Genomic DNA, 19,982 nt, shown 5'->3' on the forward strand with positions numbered 1-19,982 from the left:
ATCCCCTCTCCAAGCACAGCCAGTCGGGTTCAGCTGTTGCTAGAACTTAGACCATGACCTTGTGCTTAAGTGGTGAAGGTACAAGTTATGTTTTATATTGACTGAGGATTTTAGTTGGATAGTGGAGGATAAAGGTAAATGTGTGGGAATTAGCTAACAGATTTTCAGGACTGATTGAGTTTGAGGAAGCAACAAAGTGAAACCATATAAAATCTACCTGGTAGTGAGTTTTACAATTGCAGGTTACATATTGACAGAGGTATTTATGATGAAGTTTGATTTGGATAAGCACCCATGTGTGCAATGTTGATCCTGTCCGCTTCTCGGTGACTGATTGTGCTTAAGTTATCAGCTCCTTAGGCTTTGGATATGAGAAGGCTTGAGGACATAAGCTTGTTCAGTTTAATGAATGGATAAAGGGGGCTGGTCTTCTAAATTTTGGTTGTGAATCTAGATCACAGGCCCTGCCAGGTTCCAGGTGCCTCATTTCATTTGTACTAGAGAAGAGAATCAGCAACAGGTTTCAGACTCGCTGATACTTGCCTTTGAACGCACGAGACGCTGGTGGCAACAGTTATACTATATCATAACTATTTTTTACTTACTAACACCCAGAATTTTTGTAAAACTTACCTGTGCAGGGCATCAACATGCAGCACGCTTGAAAGAGAAGATCCGCTGTTCAGATGCTTTTTACAGACATAGCTTCAGTCAAGTCTGTGGAAGCTATCTACTAAATGTAGACAGGCATGTACAAGAGTCAGTAAATAAAAAGTTCTGTAAAAGATGTTCTTATGTTGTGGGGAGAATGCAAGTTTTACAGGGCACGTTTGTCCAGATCACTGCTTGCTAAAAGGCATTTTTTTGTTCCTCTTGATGTTTTGTTCTCTAAATGCTTCTTGCCTTTGTTTAGAGAGAAATAGACCAATAGACACAGGGGTTTGGCTCTGGATTCAGAATGCTGTGGTTAAGTGATGTTTAGGTCTGTTTATCATCATTTCTCTGTAAGCAAACAGTTATAATCTCAATTTAGAGCATAAACTGGTCAGAGTCCACGGCAGGGTAATTTACAGTGCTGCTCAGTCAGTTCCTTTCCTGACGTATTTTAGGAGATGGGAAGACACCTCACACAGGTTAGGCTGTGTGTGTGATAGAAAAATGAACATACCTACTTGCTAACCTTTTAACCCAGGGTGAACTGGTTTATCTGTCAGTAAGCAGAATCCTGTTTATCCTCAAAAGATTTAATTTTTCCAGTAAAGGTTGAGACCTCAGCCAGGGGGAGCTGGGGAGGGGTGTGGGGACATAATTTTGTTCAGAGAAGGGTCTGTCTAAAGTGTTTGGAGAAGGAGGAAAGTGGAAGGGACATTTTCTGTACAGGGGACATACTGTTGAAGTCTTTTCTGCTGGGTTCAGCCCTGTGACAGATCACCTGTAGCCGTTTCACTGACAGCTTTCAGCATATACAGGGAGATGTTCAAGTGCCCGTGTTTGCCTGGCTTAAAAAATGCGTCTGTAACAAGGCTCAACTTACTTGAAAATAAGGGAACTTCAGCTCTGATTCTAACTTTGATATTAGGCCCTTTCTGTACAAATAGATGAAGCAATTTCCTAGATCTGAGCTCCCTCAGACAGGTCTGCTTGAGTATACCTGTATGTTAGCTAATACTCTGTGTAAGCCAGTGTCTAAAAATACCTGCACCCTATGGGCACTTGCTAGAGCTGTGCAAGCCAACAAGTTTGCTCACAATCGGAGATGAGGAGGAATATTTTCTGAGTTCATGCAAGTTCACCATTCCTGTCTGTTGCAACCAGATTCAAGACTGAATTTGACCCGAGTTAGATGCCAAGCCTTGAGACATGCCTGGATTTTCAGAGGTTGTGTGAGCTTTAGTGAACTTACAGCCAGGCTTGTAGTGACATGTAGGGGCAGGATGCTTTCTCCCTGTTCTGGTACCTGCAGCAGAATAACTGCAGTGGTGCTAGCTCATGAGAGCATTACTGGGACTCTCTCCATACAAGGAGACCAGGAAAGAAAATGTCTCCAGTTCCCCAGCAGCCAGATCATGTGAGATTTACTTGGTAAATGCTTTTAAAAACCTAAGTTGTTCTTTACGAAAATGAGAGCCACCAGTGTTAAACTTCTCTACAGCTAAACAAATTCACACCAATGCAGAAAGGGGGAGTTCAGTCTCCGTTACCCCTTCTCTCCTTGGCACACGTGTACAGGGAGATCTCCGGGTTAAAATTGTGATGGTAATTTATATGCAAGGTGGCCAGCTCTCTGGTTTTCATTGCTATTCTTGTAGTATCAAGTATACTGCTGGAGTCTGCAGCCCCTGAAATCCATTGATTATGTGTGAATCTTGGATTTCATTTTTGAGAAACGTGGTTAACAGACAAAGTGTGACCTGGAAATTCAAAACACAGAAGACAAATTAAATATATGTATATATACACATAGTGATTTTTATTCCAGTCTCATCATATTCTGTGGTCTAAGTTATGATTTTTAACACAATACTTTTAAGCGGCTTGAGAATTGTTTTACATAAGGAGATAGGTGATGACTGGGGAGTGTGTAGATACGCAGCACAATGTTTCGTTCTTCTCACAGAACGACTATAGCTGCAGAGTTGCCATGTGCAGGGAAAAACACTGAAGAAGCTGCCATTTTATGTTTTAGTTGTGATGCTCATGTGAGCAAGCATGCGCTCCTTCTGCTTTTTTCTCTCACCAGAGAGCTGTGTTTGCTCTTTATTTGGAGTTTACATCGTCTTTGTCATCTCTTATACAACTGACGGTTTTATAAGCTATGCTGAAGTCTAATCAGGCTTTGAGTCATGCTGTGTCCTTGGCCACAGAGAGGCTGTGAATTTCACGGGTTAATTATACTTTGGGTATAACAATATCCATGTTAAACAACTGACTTTCTATTTCATTGGGTACCTCCTTGTTCTTATGTTTTGAGAGATGGAAAACAGAAATGGAGAAGTGAATGGAAGAATAAAAGTCTGCATTTGCTATCTTCTGGACTCCGAGCCAAAACATTGAGTACCAGGCTCCATAATGTTATTTGCAGATGTGACACATTTTAAGGCATTCTTCCAGGGAATAGTGCTAAAAATCCTGGTGGTGTCTCAGCCATTCATAAGAGAATTGGTCCTGCTCGCCAGTTAGCACTGTGGGCAGGCTCTCTCTAACCTGCTGTGTTCACCACACGAGAAGAGAGGATAATAAAAGGGTGAAGGATACTCAGGATCTCATTTGTACTTTCTGTTTAAGGATCTCCATCACTTTCCAAATATTCTTTAGTGGGCTTTAAATACTGTCTAGTGTATTGTCTGGGCTTCTGGTGTGTAGCTGTGCAATACCTTGCTACTCAAGGTATACCTTACTACCTTGCCATTCAAGAACTGGAGGTTTTGATCCTGGTACTGCCTTCACCTGTGGTGGTAGATAGTAACTTCTTCGGAAAATTTTTTTGATCAAAACAGAGAATGTCAAGACAGAGTTTGATCTCAAGTTTCCTGAGTTGTGGGATAACACTGTCTCAGTGGCTGGAATCTCAGAGCTTGACTATTGAGTCACTATCTTCTTGGACATGTGTGTTCAAACTGAGCCTCAGTGTAGCTAAGAAAGTGGTGGGCCACTAAGTTCAGATGAGTGTGGTCTATACAGTGACCACAGACATGATATTTTAATAACAGAAGCAGATGAGCAGCTGCAGACAGGGATAACACTTTTCTTTTCCTGCAGAGGGAGATGAAGTTAGCCAAACTTGATGAAATTCCCCAGAAGCTTGGTGCAAAGGTTTTGGGTAGTGACTGCTGCAGACCTGCAGTCATATGAGTGCATTTTGTAAATGGGACGGAGGGCTGACCTCTGTATAAGTGCATGGGGCTTCTCACCTTGAGAGCAGGAACCAAGCGGGTGAATGTTTTCCTGCAGGTACGTCCTGGGGATTGGTTCACATGTAAGGAGCTTGTAGTTCCTCCCCCTACCAGTTACTCAGCTGAGCTATTCATCATCAGGCAACTTTTCTCTAAAGGGCTAAAGGAGAGGCTGTAGGCACAAAAAAAGCTGCACAGATCAAAGACAGTAGCTTTTCCTAAGCTGTGTAAAACTTCCCAATGTGTCCCAGAGCTGTGGAGATACTCTCAGAGCACGCTAAGGCTGAGGTGGGGGGATATTCCCCTCCAAAATGAGGTTTCTGCTTCTGGTGCTTTGCGAGCAGATGAGGTTGCCTGCAGCACAACTAACATTGCCTGTATCAGGAAGAGATCCAGAGCGTGGCATGCAGACAGCAACTGTTGCTCAGCTTTTCCAGCTATCTAGAATAGATCTGACAAGCAATTAGAGCATGAATATATTACAGAGCCGATGGGGGATGCCTTTGTTAAAACTTGTGACCCATACTTAGCTGCTGTTTACATTGGCGGCAGCTTCGAGGGTGGGCAAGACCCTACCTGCCTGTCTTTCTCCTCTCTCCTTTCCCGTGTGGAGGGAGCCGGGGAGCTCTGCATCTCATTGGATATTTCAAATGCTTTCTGCACAAGTCATAATTAATGCCGAGTTGCGGAGCTAAGACCAGATGTGCTGCCGAGATTATCTCCCAGGGCAGATCGGCTGCTCTCCGCTCTGTAGCGCTGGGTGAATGGAAAGCTGCCAGTGCTGGGACTCAGAATGTGTCTGATGCCTGAAGTCAGGACTTTCTTTCTCTGCCGCTCCTGCTGTCTGACACTGCCTGGTTTCTGCTTGAAGCTCAGCGCCTGTCATGTAGCAGAGTGCTGCACAAGAACGAGAGGTATGAGATGATTTTCCAGAGTTTAGATTTGTTATGGTTTTCTTTTCCTAGAGGAAGAGCAGATATTTGTGCTTAGCCTCAGACAGAAGCTAAGAATCTAAAAAAGGAACTGGCTTTACAAAGCGGGGAAGAGTGGGAAGGGCTCAGTCTATAGCCAAAAATACTACCAGATGCCAAGCTAACATTTAAAGATAGTTCTGGGGAGGTGTGGTTTTTTTTGCTTTTACATAGAACGTTTAAATGGATTTATGTGGATGAGAGCAATCGGCACCCAGTACATGGAGGCTGATTTTTGTGGGGAATGGGGTCAGAAGATGCTAAGTTCTACCACAGACCCATTTGTGTTACTTCATCAATTTCTCTTTGTTCCTAATCTGTTGCTTCCTTTCCTTTCCCCCATTCTTGCATGCTTTGTCTGGCTGGATTGTTTAGTTGTTAGGGACTATCTTTTCTTAGGCATGTACAGCTCCTAACGTGGAACTCTTTTTCAATTGCTGCTACAGTAATTCGCATAGTGTATGCTTGGGTGGGCCAGGGGAGGGGAAACAAGAGTTATGGGTTTGTGTGTGTTTTGTGCTGTGGAAGCATATGCATTTCTGAATGTCCGCCCATGATTTTTTCTCAGTCCTTTCATGTGTGAGAGGGACAGATAAATGGGAGCCTAAGCATGAATGTGGGAAGGTAAAAGCAGACGCTTACCTGTGCAGGTAAGCACGTACACAGTCTTTACATCCATAAACCGCCTGTCTGTGAGGCACCACATGCATGCGCGGGTGTATGTACTGCTGTATAGCAGCATCCAGGTGTGTGCCTGATTATCTTCCCACACATCTTTTAACGTGTGTGTACTAAGCTGTTCGTACAGCTGATGTAGGTGTGTCTGGACTTTTCCCACTTTAAGCACATACGGAGTCCTCAGTCCTCCGCACAAAGAAAACGTACTCAAAAACTGACTTTATTATCTCTGTCTTTAGTTTATTTTGGTTGAAATCAGAGCTCTGATGAGGAAAAATGAAGCAGGGAGCATATATTTTCCTGCCCACTGCATGTCTGGACAGCATAGCTGAATGTATAGGCTTTGTATGCCTGGAGCTGGTGGGTGAGCTATTCAGGCCAGGACAGAGAGCCTGTCTGTGTCTTAGTCAGTACATCATTCCTGGCTCGCTTTTTCCACAAAGAGCCACCTAAATCTTTAAAGAACAGAGGCAGTTTGTTGGAGTAGAGGAAGGAAATTCTGTAGTTCTGCTAGCCCATTTTTTTAGTATCTCTTGAATCTTTCTGAGATTAAGGATGTGGTCCCAGGCATGCTGTTTTTTTTTTTTTTTCTCCTTTGAAACCAAACAAAAGGGCCTAGCTATAGATAAGGGCATGACAAGGAAAGTTAACCCTTGGGTTGCTAGTACCTTTTGGCTTTATTTCCAGCCTAACTCTGTCTGGGACTGTGACTGGATGGCACTGGCTCCCCTTCTTCTGAATGAAAAGAAAGACTTTAATGTCTTCCAGCAGGATCATCAAATGGAGTGAAGCGTTGCCAAGTTCAGTCTGAGCTGCAGGCCCCAGTGATTAAAAACAGGCCTGTGCCTTGAGGAGCCGCGGATGAGGCTGTGTGTCACTGGCTCCACGTTAGCTTTTCCTTGCAAGGCAGGGCAGTCCCTGTCCAGCCCGGGGATGCTGTCATATCCCGGTGGTTTCAGTACAAGCCCTTCTGAGACCTAGCTGAAGTGAGATGAGCTTTACAGAGCTAGCAGGACACCGCCTTCTCAGTCTGCCCTGTTTGGCCCTGGGAGACTGAAGTAGGTGCGTCTGCTATGTCTCTTGCTAGTGTAGCTGTGAGAGTCCTAGCAGTAATTTTCCCGAGGGTAGGCTTCACATCAGGGCCCCCCAGCAGATGCCCGAGTGGAAGGCTTCTGTGAGCCCAGAATTGTCAGCAGCTCCAACTTGTCTGTGACAGTCCCTTTCCAGCCACACTCCAAAGATAGCTCTTAGCTTGCTCCTTCTCTGAACCCTAAGAATAATTTCCTTTTCTAAGCCATGGACAAGCTCAACAGCCATCTCACAGGTGAATGATTTCTCCAAGGCCAATTTTCCAGCCCCACTGTAACTGCAGCTCTGTGCTTTCTTTCTGTAAACCCCAACCCTAATGCTCTTACTGCCAAAAGACTTGGCCTGAGAGCAGTCTTTCTTCTGAGCAGTGGCTTGAGGGGTCCTTGTCTATGGCTCAGCAAAAAAAAAATAGAGCTAGGATAGAGAGAAAGAAAAAGCATAGAGTTGCAGTGTAATTTGGGCTGCAAAGGGACAGCTGCAGTTACCAACAGACTTGGCTTTGGCAAAATATTTTGTCTGTGCAATGCTTGGTGACCTTTTCTATCCCTTCGATGGAAAATTAGGGTTCAGGGAAAGAGAAAACATAGATCTACAATTGGGCTGGAATGGGGCTGCCAGACCAATGTGGGAGGCAGCCAAGAGAGCTGGACTGGGAGGTGTCTTTCACCCTGTCAATGGTTTCAGGGTCTTTTCTTCCTCTCTGCAAAGAAATTACCTTTGAGGGCCATGTGATCTCACCTCTGCAGCCCTTCAGCACACACTGTCACGCAAGGAGAAACCCACACTTATGCCAGCTCCTTTTACTCATCATGTGATAGGTAGACCAGCTTCATCCTCAGTCAGGTCGGTCTTGGTTTTATGGCTGTTTTTTCTTGTTACCCATTTGAAATGGTGTGGAGGGAGGCGAGCAGTATTGCAGTAGAAGAATATTATAGTGCCTTTGTTTCCTCCAAAGATTGCTGTTTCCATCCAGGAGAAAAAGGTGTTACCAACCTCCATGCCTGAGAAGGGGGAAAGACAAGGTCCCCAGCATCTGGTTCTGCAGTAGACACCCACAGTAATGTTAATACTGCACTTGTGAAACTTCTATCTGCTGCCCCTTCTGAATCTCAAAGCAGGTCTATCTCTATCTGTTATCTTAGCATCACATTCCTTAACCTCTGTGTCAGCGGTCTCTGTTTGGCTGCAGTCAACTTGTTACCTGGGAGTCACTGAGGGGTTGATTGTACCTATAGAAAGCTATTGCTGCTGTGATCCAAGTTGACTTTAAAGGCAAGAACTGATGTTGCCTGACATGTATTAGAACATGTTGCTGACTACAGAGCAGCTAAGGCTAGGGAAAAATAGGCAAAGCTTCACACTGCAAGTAGAGATTATGTTATGCATGCAGTTCTGTGTATGCTTGTATATGTGTGTGTCTGACACTGCCCTTGTCCTTGCTCTGAGTTAAGTCTAGAACACCAGAACATGAGCTTCTGGAAAAACATTATCTCTGTGCTCTATACCTGGGGAATGCAGAGCATTTACCTCTTTCCCAGAGCCTTCTCTAGACAGGCCCTCTAGGAAAAAGGGCTGATTCAACAAGTAGAGATTTGAGAAAACAGGGCTATTATCCTGTAATTGCCCTGACATCTACCGCAGCCTGACCTCCCTAAACCTACATGTCTTGCATCTAGAAGAATGAATACCATGTATCATTTTAAGAAAATAGATGGGTCTGGTGGGAGGAAGCCTGGCTCAGAGATTGAAGTTAGGATATGGAGTTTTTTGTCTCTAAGGTGCACAGCTCGGGCTCTGGGCCCAAACCTAATGCTGAAGGACCTTGGTTTGCATTGTCCAGTGGCCCAGGATCAAACATTCAGGTCAGAGGGAGAAATGATCACTAGCGGAATAGCATGAGGGAGGTTTGACAGGACACGTGCTTTTCACAGCTGAGGGGCTTGCGCTGTAGCTTGCAACTCTTGTTACTTGGATCATTCCTGTGTGTATTTACTATGATATGCAATGTTGAGCAGAATCAGCAGGGAGGCTGAGAGATGAACAGGCCATGGAGACTTCACTTTTCCGGCTGTGATCTGGATTTGGAAGTTATCTGAGAAACGGGGCTGAAAAGGTTGTGCTTTCATGGCTGCCAACCCTCTGTAGGTGCCCTGGAAACTCTTGGACAGTGCTGAGCCCCACGTACCAAACGGTTCTGCTGTGCCCCATCATGACAGCAGGGGTTACATGATGAGACTACAAACCAACCTGAGCAAAAGCAGGAAGAGGTTCCCTGTACTAGAACTTGACTTCAGAGACACTCATCTCAGTGAAAATTCAAACAGATTAGAAATGAGAACTAGTAAAACCTTTACTCTGCAACAAAACCAATATTTACAGTGATAGAGATAAGTGACTCCCATGCTCCAGGGCATGCCCTCCTGCCAGGATAAGGAGGGAATTTCCTTGGAGACTCTTCATAGCCCTCCAGCTCTGATACTGTAATGCAGTTGTGTAGGCTGGGGTGTATGGAAGGTTTCTGTCTTCTGATGTATAACAAACTGGCAGGGAAAGGAAATTGGACTCTAGGATCCTTCTTGCATGTTTCATTCAGGGAGTTGAAACTGACAGTGAAAGGTTTGTTTCACTGAGGATTCAGCAGGGTTGGACTGAATATAGAAAGCAGGTACGGTTTGACATGATGTCTCCCATGACGGACAGTGAATGGTGGTTAGGAAAATTCCTGTCAGGAGTTATCAGCCTCCCGTGAATATAGCACTAAAATAAAAATGGAAAATGTGGTTACTAGCAGGAAGGTAAGTAGAGCCTTAAGAAACTACCAATTTCCCTGGCCTGGTATAAGCACATGCATGCATCAATTAAACACCGCTTCTGGCTGTTGGTTGCGAACACAGCATAACTCCAATATTGCATGCTGCTGTTTTTTTCAGACCTGCAGGATTAACTGAGTGCTGAACACATGATCTAAAGCTCCTTGATATGAGCAGAAAGCCTCCTGTTGCTTTGAGAAATATTTGAGTAGAATTTCCTATCTACTGTGCTCAGGTCTGATCTGAAATTGAGTAGGTTCTGGGATTCTCTCATTTACTGAATTCTTGTGACTGAAATATAGTTAACCTGGGTGCTGTCCTCCCTGACTCCACCACACCTTGTAGGGTGCTAGAATTATGGTTTCAGAACACAACTCAGTGGCTGTCCTTTTAGATGGAGCAGTTTGTTGGTGGCTGAGATTGAACTAAGACCTCCGGGTCTTACAGTCTGGGCCTCTTCTGTGTTGTTGAAAAGATCTGGTGCCAATAGTGGCATTCAGCAGCTGGTGTTGACCAGGAACTCCAGTTTCCCCAAACAGAAAGGCAGTGCTTCATACGTGGTGATGTATGTCTACAGAAGATCTGACTTAAGAACTACCTAGGCCAATCTGTTTTTAGAGTATCTGGTGCTTCCGATATTTTCAAGGTGCAAGAAGTACAGCACACACATTTTAGTAGGAAGGGCAATATATTTTGCATGCATTTTACTCCAGCAATTTTAATTAAAGGAAAAGAAATAGAAATGCAAAGCTTGCAGGGTAGTTGGGGATTTTCACAATAGCCAATTTTAATGTTGACAACTGTATTCTGTCATGTTAGCAATCCCCTGCTAGTGGGATTGCTACCTGTTGGGCGGGACAGCTTTTTGAAGGGCAACTGTGTGACAGCTAAGAGGTGGGTGCACGTGGAGAGGAATTGTGTCCCATAAAGTCAGTGTAGCCTTTGCCTTGGCATTCTTGGGACAGAAGATGCAATGGAAGTATAATTACTTAATCCAGATTCAGCACAGCTGTGGATAACCATAAACATAATCTTAACCCCACATTCCTTGTGTATAATGAGATATAAACTGGATTAGGGTAGAGGATAGTTTGAAGCACTCTTAATCAGGAAAAAAAAATAAATCACTCAGCATGTAATTCTCAGTTTCAAAAATAATTTTATTGTTCTGAGTCTGTTAGAAACTGGACCTTCACACAGGTTCACCTCCTCCATTTGAAAAGTTTCCCTCATTGTACGCCCTGAGCGATAGCTCAAGAAGAGTTTAAGCTGACAGCCAGATGTCTCTCATGCTTTCTGTTGGCAGGGATCTTTGGACAGCGATTGGAGGACACTGTACAGTATGAGAGGAAGTATGGCCAGCGTTTGGCCCCACTGTTGGTGGAACAGTGTGTGGATTTTATTCGGGAGCGAGGTCTTACAGAGGAGGGGCTCTTTCGGATGCCTGGCCAAGCCAACCTTGTCAAAGATCTGCAGGATTCTTTTGACTGTGGAGAGAAGCCCCTTTTTGACAGGTGAGTTGACATCACCGAATTCAGGCTGGTTTATCTGTGGCATGTAAAATCTGGCAGGAATGACCTTGCAGTGGCTATCCTAGTTTACATGTCCTTTCCACACTATTGTTCTTTTCATTTAAAGTGCTGCTGGGGCTTTCTCCTGCATGGTGTTGGGTGTGGAGGCCTTCATTCAGATAAGTGCTTGAGGAGATGGAGAAATTGAGCCCATTAGTCTAGATGAGGCTACTGCGGTGTAAGCACACGTTGAATGAAATGCATTGCTAGATTTGGGTGCGACATACTCAGCAGCTGGTGGGATTCCACCATAGAAATTGATATGACAGACGTGACCTAGGTGTTTTACTGCTTTCAGACGTTGCATTCTCCCTTGCTGCAATCACAGTGGATCTGCCCAGGGGCAATATCTTGCTCTTCCCCTTCCTCTGTCACCAGGTTTCAGAATAGTCACCACCATCTCACACATCTTCGCTGGCTGTTATACATGCAATGCATAGAATTGGTCAGCATGTCATAATAAAGCACTTTCTGACCCCAGAAGAATTCTTGGCCAAAATGAATTTTTTTTGCTCCATAATTTCAGCAGCTGAGATGGAACATTTAGTTCAAAACTGAATATATCTTTTGATTTTCAACAAAACTGGAGTCAAATGTTTCTGAAATAAAAATAGCAATTTTGCATTTTTCTTCCCAGTATAAAAATGTTGATGTAATCAGTCCTTGCCTGGTCAAATCAAAGACATGCTAGCTGCTAGCTCTCCTGCTGACCATGCCAATGTCAGGGAGAAGCAAGGGCCAGCTGTTCCACAAAGCAAGGTGAGCCAGGAGCCAAGTGTGGTAACAAGGCTGGCAGATGCAGTGACACAGTCCAGTGATCACCAGACAAGTCCACAGTGATGAGGCAGGTCCAAGATCAGGCTAAGTAATCTGTCCGTGAGTCTGGCTCCAGGTCCAGATCAACAGGGTCTGTAGCCAGGCACAGACATGGCTGTGTGGCAGTGGGAGTTTTAGCTCAGACACAGGATAAACAGTAGAAGCTCAGCTTAATATCGGCTCCCACGGGAAGAGTGTCAGCCCTGTCTCAGAGTGCTCCATCCAAGGTCAGCAAGGGAAGGGGGGCAGCTCTCAGCTGCACTATCTCTACATTGGCCCTGAGCCCAGACAGTCAAATCATCAGGAGGATGGTTGCTCTCAGGGCCCTTGCAGCCAAATCCTGTCCATACTCTGTAACTAACATTTCCAGATGTGAAGGTCAACATTATGCTAACCTAAACAGTGCTTTGAGAAATGGGCCTTGACCCTAACAGAGACCTTGAACTCCCAGGGATATTTGGATCCAAGGCCGTTGTGTAGAGCTAGCCGAATCTCTATCGCAGGTCCAGAAGTGGGATCAGATCCGTGATCTTGACTTGGAGACCTGGCTCCATTTCTTGCTGGAACTCACTAGCACCGCTTTCCCAGGTGATGTAGGCAGCATCTGGTATATCGACAGCACGTTAACCCAGGGAATCACTTCCCCTGTACCTGCAGCCAGTCTTGACATTGCCAATAGCATGCTTGACTACTGCTGCAGGAGGAGCTAGCACCCTCCTGCATGGGTAGCACAGTGTTTGGTCTCATCCTAGGAAGAATATCCTTAGAGTTTATTTGGAACATTCTTCTAATTCTTCCCTCCTCTCAGCTTCCCAGACCACCCATCCTCCTCTCTTTGATTCTTAACCACAGTCAGTATTTGGTCCCTAAATAGAAGTGTCAAATATTTAGAGATACTTTCATGAAAAAATAAAGTTTGAAATCATCAAATTGTCTCACTTCATCTTTTCGTAAACTAAATCTTTGTATTTTTAATGAATGTCTGCATGTTCTAGTTTGGAATTAGGATCATCTTCGTTCATGAAGTGAACAAGGTTATTCTGGAAAATGCTTATATTCTGGAACAGGAGTATCTGCGCAAGGAATTAATTAGGAATGACGGTTTCACTTTCATGTTTTACCTTAGTCTAATCCATACTAACTTCATTGTCATGAAGATAAACCGAGCCCGCCCCCAGCATTTTTAAAGGAGAAAGCACCTTTATTTCCATAGGCATTTGCACTGGCTAAATAGATCAGTGCTAAGTCTCACCTTTAGCAGAGGCAGTAAAGATCTCCATGAAGGAATGCCTGCCTTTTGGGTAGTTGATGTGAAATGTGATAACTGAAGGTTCAGTACAGAGTTAAAGGAGGCAAGCCTAGGGGTATGTGAGTAGTGTGACAATAGAGGGTCTTCCAGTCATTGCCTTTTGCTCATTCCACCATGTCCACTGCATCTATAGTCACAGTGAAATGCCTCTCTTCCTAGCCAGCATAATTTTCTCTGTGTGCAACTAAAACTCTCCATGTATGGCCTAGGATGCCTAGGCAGCGGCAAATATTTTCTGCACATGTGAAATCCATATGCTTGTTTCCAAATCAGGTGCAGTGAAAGGAATATCATTTTCTTCCTAGTTGCAGTCAGTGCTTTTAGACGTCTTTTTGTATCTACAGTGATCTTGCAAATGCTGGAGCCTGCCTGCTCCGTGGTGTATTGGGTCTGTGCGATGACTGATAATTAAAATATTTATTCTTAAAAGACTTGCTTTTCCAATTTGGCTTTTAAATGCATATATATATTCTTATGAAAGGTCAGATGTTGCTGTTTTGGAAGTACCTCCAACAGCCTGCTCCTATTGCACTTCCATGCGGCTGAAAGTGGCTGGATTTCACATGGCCTTGTGGATGAAACGATAACCGCAGCCAGCAGACCTGAACCTGTAGCCTGGGCTCTGCTTCTGAGTGATAGTCAGATCCACCACCCATGCCTGAAACTCCACGCTAAAAAAGAAGAGCATTCATAATCAACTGAAGAAACCCACTATGTGAAACTGGTATTCTCAAATATGATGGAGATGATATGGAGCTCAAATATGATAGGAGTAGCATTATCGGGATTAACAGCAAGTGGTAGCTGCTGGCAGCTTCCTATTGTAATTTTTCCAGTTTCATTTTAGCTGTGTGTTCCAAAAATGCTTAAAAACATACTAAGCAGAAGAGATTCACCTTTTAGGTAGAGGTGAGGATTTGAAGCTCTGGTTACTGGTGTGGTTTTCTTGGAGTTCTTTAAAGACTGTCAGGGCAATGGTGGGTAGCTAGTGACAGAATCTGTTCAGACTTCCAACGGCTGAAACCTTTGAGGAGGTCATCTGCAAAATTAGCAAAGTTGTACCACAGGAGACTTGGAATGAGGGACAGGTATCGCCATACATCAAAAGCTGGATAGGAAATGGAAAGGGAAGAATAGGTGCGTCTTCATGTCATGGGATCTGACACCTGAACCCCAACTTAAAGCAAAGGAGAGAGAAGAGGAAAAAGAAGTTCCTGGAGCGGGAGAGAAAAGAAAAGCTGATATCCCAGCATAAAAAGATGGGCTAGGAAATGCCAGATACCCTAGCCTGGGGGAGGATATGTGACCCACAGGCTGGGCAGCCCTGCCAAATTGCAATAGAGGGCCTAGAGGAAATACAGCTTCCTCCATTTTTTTCTGAATGATTGATCCAGGACACTTGTGAGCCTGGTCCGTCAGACGCAGGTGGGTGCTGAGTGGGGAGAGTATTAGGCAGGAGGGATCAGTGAGAGGACCAGAGGTTATGTTTGATTGTGTGAGGATGCAGAGCGATCTTGTCAGTGCTACATGATCATGATGGACTTGCCTGAACCATATTGCACACATTCCTGATCCACAGTGTCTGAGGAACAACAGCACCACCCTATCTTAAGCAGTATCATGGGCATAGCCCTTCCACTGCCTGTATTGCCTGAGATGCCTTTATATCTTGACAAAATGGGAGATTTCCCTTGTTCCCAGGTAGATCCTTCTGCCCTACAAACGTGTGGCAGTACAGCTTCCTTCCACGTGCCCACTTTGTCCCTGTCCCTAAGAAGAGGGACCTCGGTGCACCCCCCAAAAAAGGCATCAAGCTTTTGGGGTAGTGTGAGTTTCTAAATTTCCTTCCCTCTTCTCTGTTGCAGCAACACAGATGTTCACACTGTGGCGTCCCTCCTGAAGCTTTACCTTCGAGAGCTGCCAGAGCCTGTCATCCCCTTTGCCAAATATGAAGACTTTCTTTCTTGCGGACAGCTACTCTCAAAAGATGAGGGAGAGGTCAGTGATCCTTCTAATCTGCCTCCTTCTACCTCGAAGATTGTTCCCAAGACTCAATGTAGTACAGCTTTCTTCTCATCACTCTTCAGTCTTGATTTAAAATCAGTAAAGTTCTCGGGAACCTTCCCCTGAATTTTCCTGAAGCTGTGAATTGGGCATTAATAGCACAGACTCCTGCTTGAAGCAGGAGCTTTTTTTAAGTCAGTCTTGTAGCCTCATGCTTCTTTCTTCTGAACAAAGCTGTTCCTTAGCTTAATCAGCAAAAGATGCAAGGTAGGAGATCTGGGTTCCTTTCCCAGCCTTGCTGTTGACTCGTTAACAAGCTGTGTGAAGTCACTCCCTTTTTCTGTGTTTTCAGTTTCATGTATCAGAACAGCACCTCTGCTTTCCAAAGTTTTTGGTTGATGAAACATTGATCAGTGCAATGGTCTCTGTATTTCATAGACGAAAGACACTACAAAAGGGCAGGCTACGGTATTATCCCCAAATGGGAGAACTAATGCTATTAATACTTTGCCAGAACCTTCTTATGATGTTCCTCTCTTTGGTTTCCAGGCAAGGGAAGGGGCTGACAAAAGCCTCCAAGTCTGTGGCAATCATGGAAATTTTGATTCACTGCTTGGGAGGAGCAGGATAATTTACAATATGATTAATTGATCTGTTTCATCCATATTGTTCCTCTTGTGGTGATGCCTGAGCTCTTTGCTGACTGCAAAGGCACGTTGGATCTGGTCTAATATGGGTGGAACTGTGCCACCTTCTAAAACAGAGGTTTAAAGAAGCTGTAAGGGTTGTTACTAGTGGCAGCTAAAGAAGCAAAGGCCTGAGGGCTTGTAAGTCGCAGTCCACAGTTCTGTTCTTTTTCTGTGTGTGGCCTCAAGAGCGTGCTCACATCTTTGTCTGTGGTGGGGATTGTAAAAACTTCTTTACTGAGAGCCTGGGGTTCATCTTTAGTTCAAGTGGCAGAGGGCTCTGGGGAGATTCGTTCCTTCATGATGGCCATAGGAAGGTGCTTGTTTGCATGCATCAAGGGTAGCGTATCTAGTAATGTCATTTTTTTACGGATAAAAGGCAAGTTTGCTACTATCTGTACTCACATCGTGTATCTTGTAGCCAACTCTGAGAAAGCAATTTTCTGTGCATGACACAGCACGTTACCACACATGGTTATGCATTTGCATCCTGGACACTGCCACGTCTGTGTGTCAGTGCACTAGTGTTGTCTTTTAATAGGTACAGGTATGTGTCTACTAGCTCTAAAATAGGCTCATTTTCTGCCTTATCCTCAGTCAACTCAGGCATCTCTGCAAGGTGCTGTGTAACAGACAGCGCGATGTTTGATTTCACAAGAAACGGCAGCATTTCTAAGGCAGTGGGGCTGGTTTCATTTTGGTCGTAAGATGTGCAGACTGGGAAGCTTTGGATCCATTAAGCACTATTGCACAAGAGCAGAGACACTGCCAAGTTGGGCAAACATAATTCTATATCACTGTTCAGCTTATTAACTACGTAGTTTGCCTGATTTTGCCTGCACAGGCTGCAGCATTTTGCGAAGCAACATCTGCGTTGGTTTTGTGGGAGCAAGGCCAGACTCAAATGACTTGTAGTGCCGTATTCTCTTTGGATTAGAAAGGCACTAAGGAGCACTAGATAGCAAAAATGAAAGCTTACAAAATACGGTACTGCTGATAGTACAAAGTTGTCTTGTTAAGCTGCTGTTGTAAACATAACTATTTTCTTTTGTCAGGGAAGTCTGGAACCTCGAAAAGGGCTGTTTACTTTTTCAGAATGGAGGGTGGAGCGTGCACACCAAGGGTGGAGAGGCTGTACGTGCACAGCAGCACGTGGAGCAGAATGCAGCACAAAGTCATACCCAGCCTGTAGGGCCTGACTCGCCTCCCACGTGGAAAATCCCCCTGCTCAAAAATGTGGTTTCATTCAAACCATAATCTTTTAGCACAAAATGATAAGGAGGGATTTTCAAAATCAAATGTTTCATTTTGAAAAAGTATTTGGAAACAATGTGCAATCTATTGTTTTAATTTGAAGTAGTGTTTTGTTTTCATTTTTCACTTGGAAGTTTTGAATGAGACTTTTGGACTCAAAATATCATTTTCTCTAGTTTTGTACAGCCACCCTTCCAATAAAAACAGAATTACTTAAGGCAAAATAGCCGTTCAGATAAAATTGTCGGCACCTTATGCTGCTACATTGTGACCATAGATAGGAATTATTATGATGTTAGCTTGGCCTAATCCCCATCTCCCACACTGCCCTAAGCTTTCCGTTTTTCATTCGGATTGCGGTTCATTCTGCACTCAGCTATTCACTGGTGTTGGAATGCAAACAGAGATGTAACAGAGGCCTTGGGTTGTACTGAGGCCTCCAGGTATCTCAGCAGGACTGAACTGTTAAACAAGATTTGATTCTGATCCCAACTGGTTGGGAGGAGAGATTGAAAATGAAAAACAATTTTAGAATAAGAGTAATTGAAAGTTCTTCAAATCTCTAAAGACTAATTTGAGTCTGAGATGTGTTGACATGGTAGTATTTTAGCCTTCACTGCTGCCTGTACGCTAGAGATGCACATGGCAGTTCTGTGGGCTAAGCATGTGGCTTTGAATTTTTAAAGAGGGATCTGAATTTGGGTGAACATCTGAAGCGTTGCTAGTTTTCCAGCCCAACTAGAAGTTCCAAATTGATGCTGATCTATTACATGCTTTGCAAAATCCTTGATTTTGGGATCACTCCTGGGAAAGTATGCATCTGTGGTAAATTAGACACGCAGCATTTTCAAGGAGGTAAGAGTTATTATTGCAAAATACCATGATAAATGACATGTAGCGCCTCTATTGCTGGCTAGGCTGCAGCCAGAAACATGATCAGTGCTATTTGTTAATAACACAGCTCACATTTCTAGCTTGTATTTTCCTTTGCACTTTCGCTGTGGTGTTACAAGGCTCAGCCTTCTGCCATCTGTTGGTCAGGTGGTTGGTGGGTACAAATCTGTGGCAGAGCTGAAAAATGCCGCAGCAGGAGAGAAAGCTTTTTTTAACCTGGCAAGTGTTTGTACCTTGGCAAATATGAAGGTACTCTGTGTAACACCACGTTTGTGATTCCTCATGACAGAGCATGGATGATAAATGTTTAGAACCGTTTTTTCTTTCAGGTAGCATCTTGTACCTTTAGATTATGTTTCCAGCTGTTCACAACTGCCTGCAGTTTCTGTTCCAAAGCCCACTCTTGCATCCAGTGGGGCCATGGTATTTGAATTCAGAGCACTTGAAATACAGTGCCAAATACCATCCTGATAGCTGTATTTGAAATAAAGTGGGTTACAGAGCAAAATTCAAGAGGAATTAGGTCTGTTAGCTCACCTATTTCCAGTTCAAACTCCTCATTTGAAAGCTGTGTGACCTGAACAACTGACCTTAACCTTCACATCCGTAGCAGCTGTCCTTGATGCAAATGTTTTCAGAAGTTTAAGAAAAGAAGATTGAGATTTTCAGAAGTGACTGGTCTTTTATTGGTGTTTCCATGGTTGTCACTGTTAAACCAGCATAATTTTAAAGGAATTAAAAAAGGCTTACTGTTTTTAAGAATTCTTTTTTAAGTTTCAGGTTTTTATTACAGGACTGCTTTTGTGCTGGGACATACAAAACAAAAAAGTGTCTATACATTCAGGACTTTAAGGATGGAGGCAGGAATACAGACTGGTTTCTGGATCTTTCTGACTTGTCTGGACCAGAGAAATCAGGAAGGTCTTGCAAGAGCCTGGCCAACAGAATCCCCTCCCTAACAGTGCTTAATAAATCGAGGAAGTTTTGAAATGAATGTCCAACTTGCACTACTTTGGTTAGGAACCAGCTGCTTCTGGAATTTCTCCATCATTAATTAGCAGCTATCACTCTTCCCAAATGTGCTTGGGTATCTGTTTTGCCACAAAAGGTTTAGTTGTCTCAAAAAATAAGCAAAACTCCAGGGCAACTGCAGCATTAACAGGAACAAGCAAATGATGCTTTGGACTGTGGAAGGACAATAGCTTTCTGAGTCAGAGTTTTTCATTAGACGATTTAAGTAGCTTCAGGGTTTTAAGTCATTCCTGCAGCGGATGTCTCATCTTACGTTTTAATGTAAAGACAGAGATTTTATGAGGAAGTATGTCACAGCTCATAATGACTGCAAATGGAAGTAAGTAATTAAAAAGGAGGTAGTTGAATTGGAATGTTGTTTAGCTTTTTTAAGAAAAAACTCTGCTCAGTTGAGCATTATATACTATATATATAGTATATAACTATATACAGTTGAGCAGTTTATACTACACTCAATGTCTCAAAGTTTCAAACAGGCCAGGTGCTGAAAAGGCACGTTTGCTGATACATCTATAGAAATGCCAGTGGGCAGACTTTGAAGACTAGCAGGCCTCGCTAATTGAAGGCTTCTCATCAACCATTAAAGCTGACAGGAGGATTTCCACTGATTTTGAGACCTGAATCAGGTTCTGGAGACTGTGATTTTGGTAAGGCACAACACACTGGATGACTTCTTTAAAGCAAAGCCTGCTGGTGCTATTACCTGTTGTTTACGGTTTGATTCTGGAAAGAGGACTTTGTAGTACCAAAGAAAGTCACCTCTGCTTTGCATCATTTATATTAATAGCTCTCCTTCTTGTTTTTCCTGTCCCTCAGGGTACCCAGGAACTGGTTAAACAGGTGAAGAATTTGCCCCAAGCCAACTACAACCTCCTCAAATACATATGCAAGTAAGTGAAATTAATTAACACTTGAAAAAGTCACCAAGTTTTGTGAGGTTCAGTCTTATATGCAAATAATTTACTGTGAAAGCAT

General features: G+C 43.7%; 1 protein-coding gene across 5 annotated transcripts in view; it reads left to right on the top strand.

Annotated features, from left to right (window-relative positions):
• ARHGAP22 (Rho GTPase activating protein 22) overlaps nucleotides 1-19,982 on the top strand; it is a 158,416-nt gene that overhangs the window by 127,578 nt on the left and 10,856 nt on the right. For 4 of the 5 annotated variants that reach the window (XM_063339200.1, XM_063339202.1, XM_063339201.1 and 1 more), the window contains 3 exons: nucleotides 10,748-10,955; nucleotides 15,003-15,135; nucleotides 19,824-19,897. In XM_063339200.1, coding sequence (XP_063195270.1) covers nucleotides 10,748-10,955; nucleotides 15,003-15,135; nucleotides 19,824-19,897 — 415 coding nt within the window. Of the gene's footprint in view, nucleotides 1-4,667; nucleotides 4,808-10,747; nucleotides 10,956-15,002; nucleotides 15,136-19,823; nucleotides 19,898-19,982 lie in introns of those variants that run through there. The other variant, XM_063339204.1, reaches the window with a different exon arrangement.

The sequence above is a fragment of the Chroicocephalus ridibundus genome, chromosome 6 (assembly GCF_963924245.1).
Source record: "Chroicocephalus ridibundus chromosome 6, bChrRid1.1, whole genome shotgun sequence".
Lineage (NCBI taxonomy): Eukaryota > Metazoa > Chordata > Aves > Charadriiformes > Laridae > Chroicocephalus > Chroicocephalus ridibundus.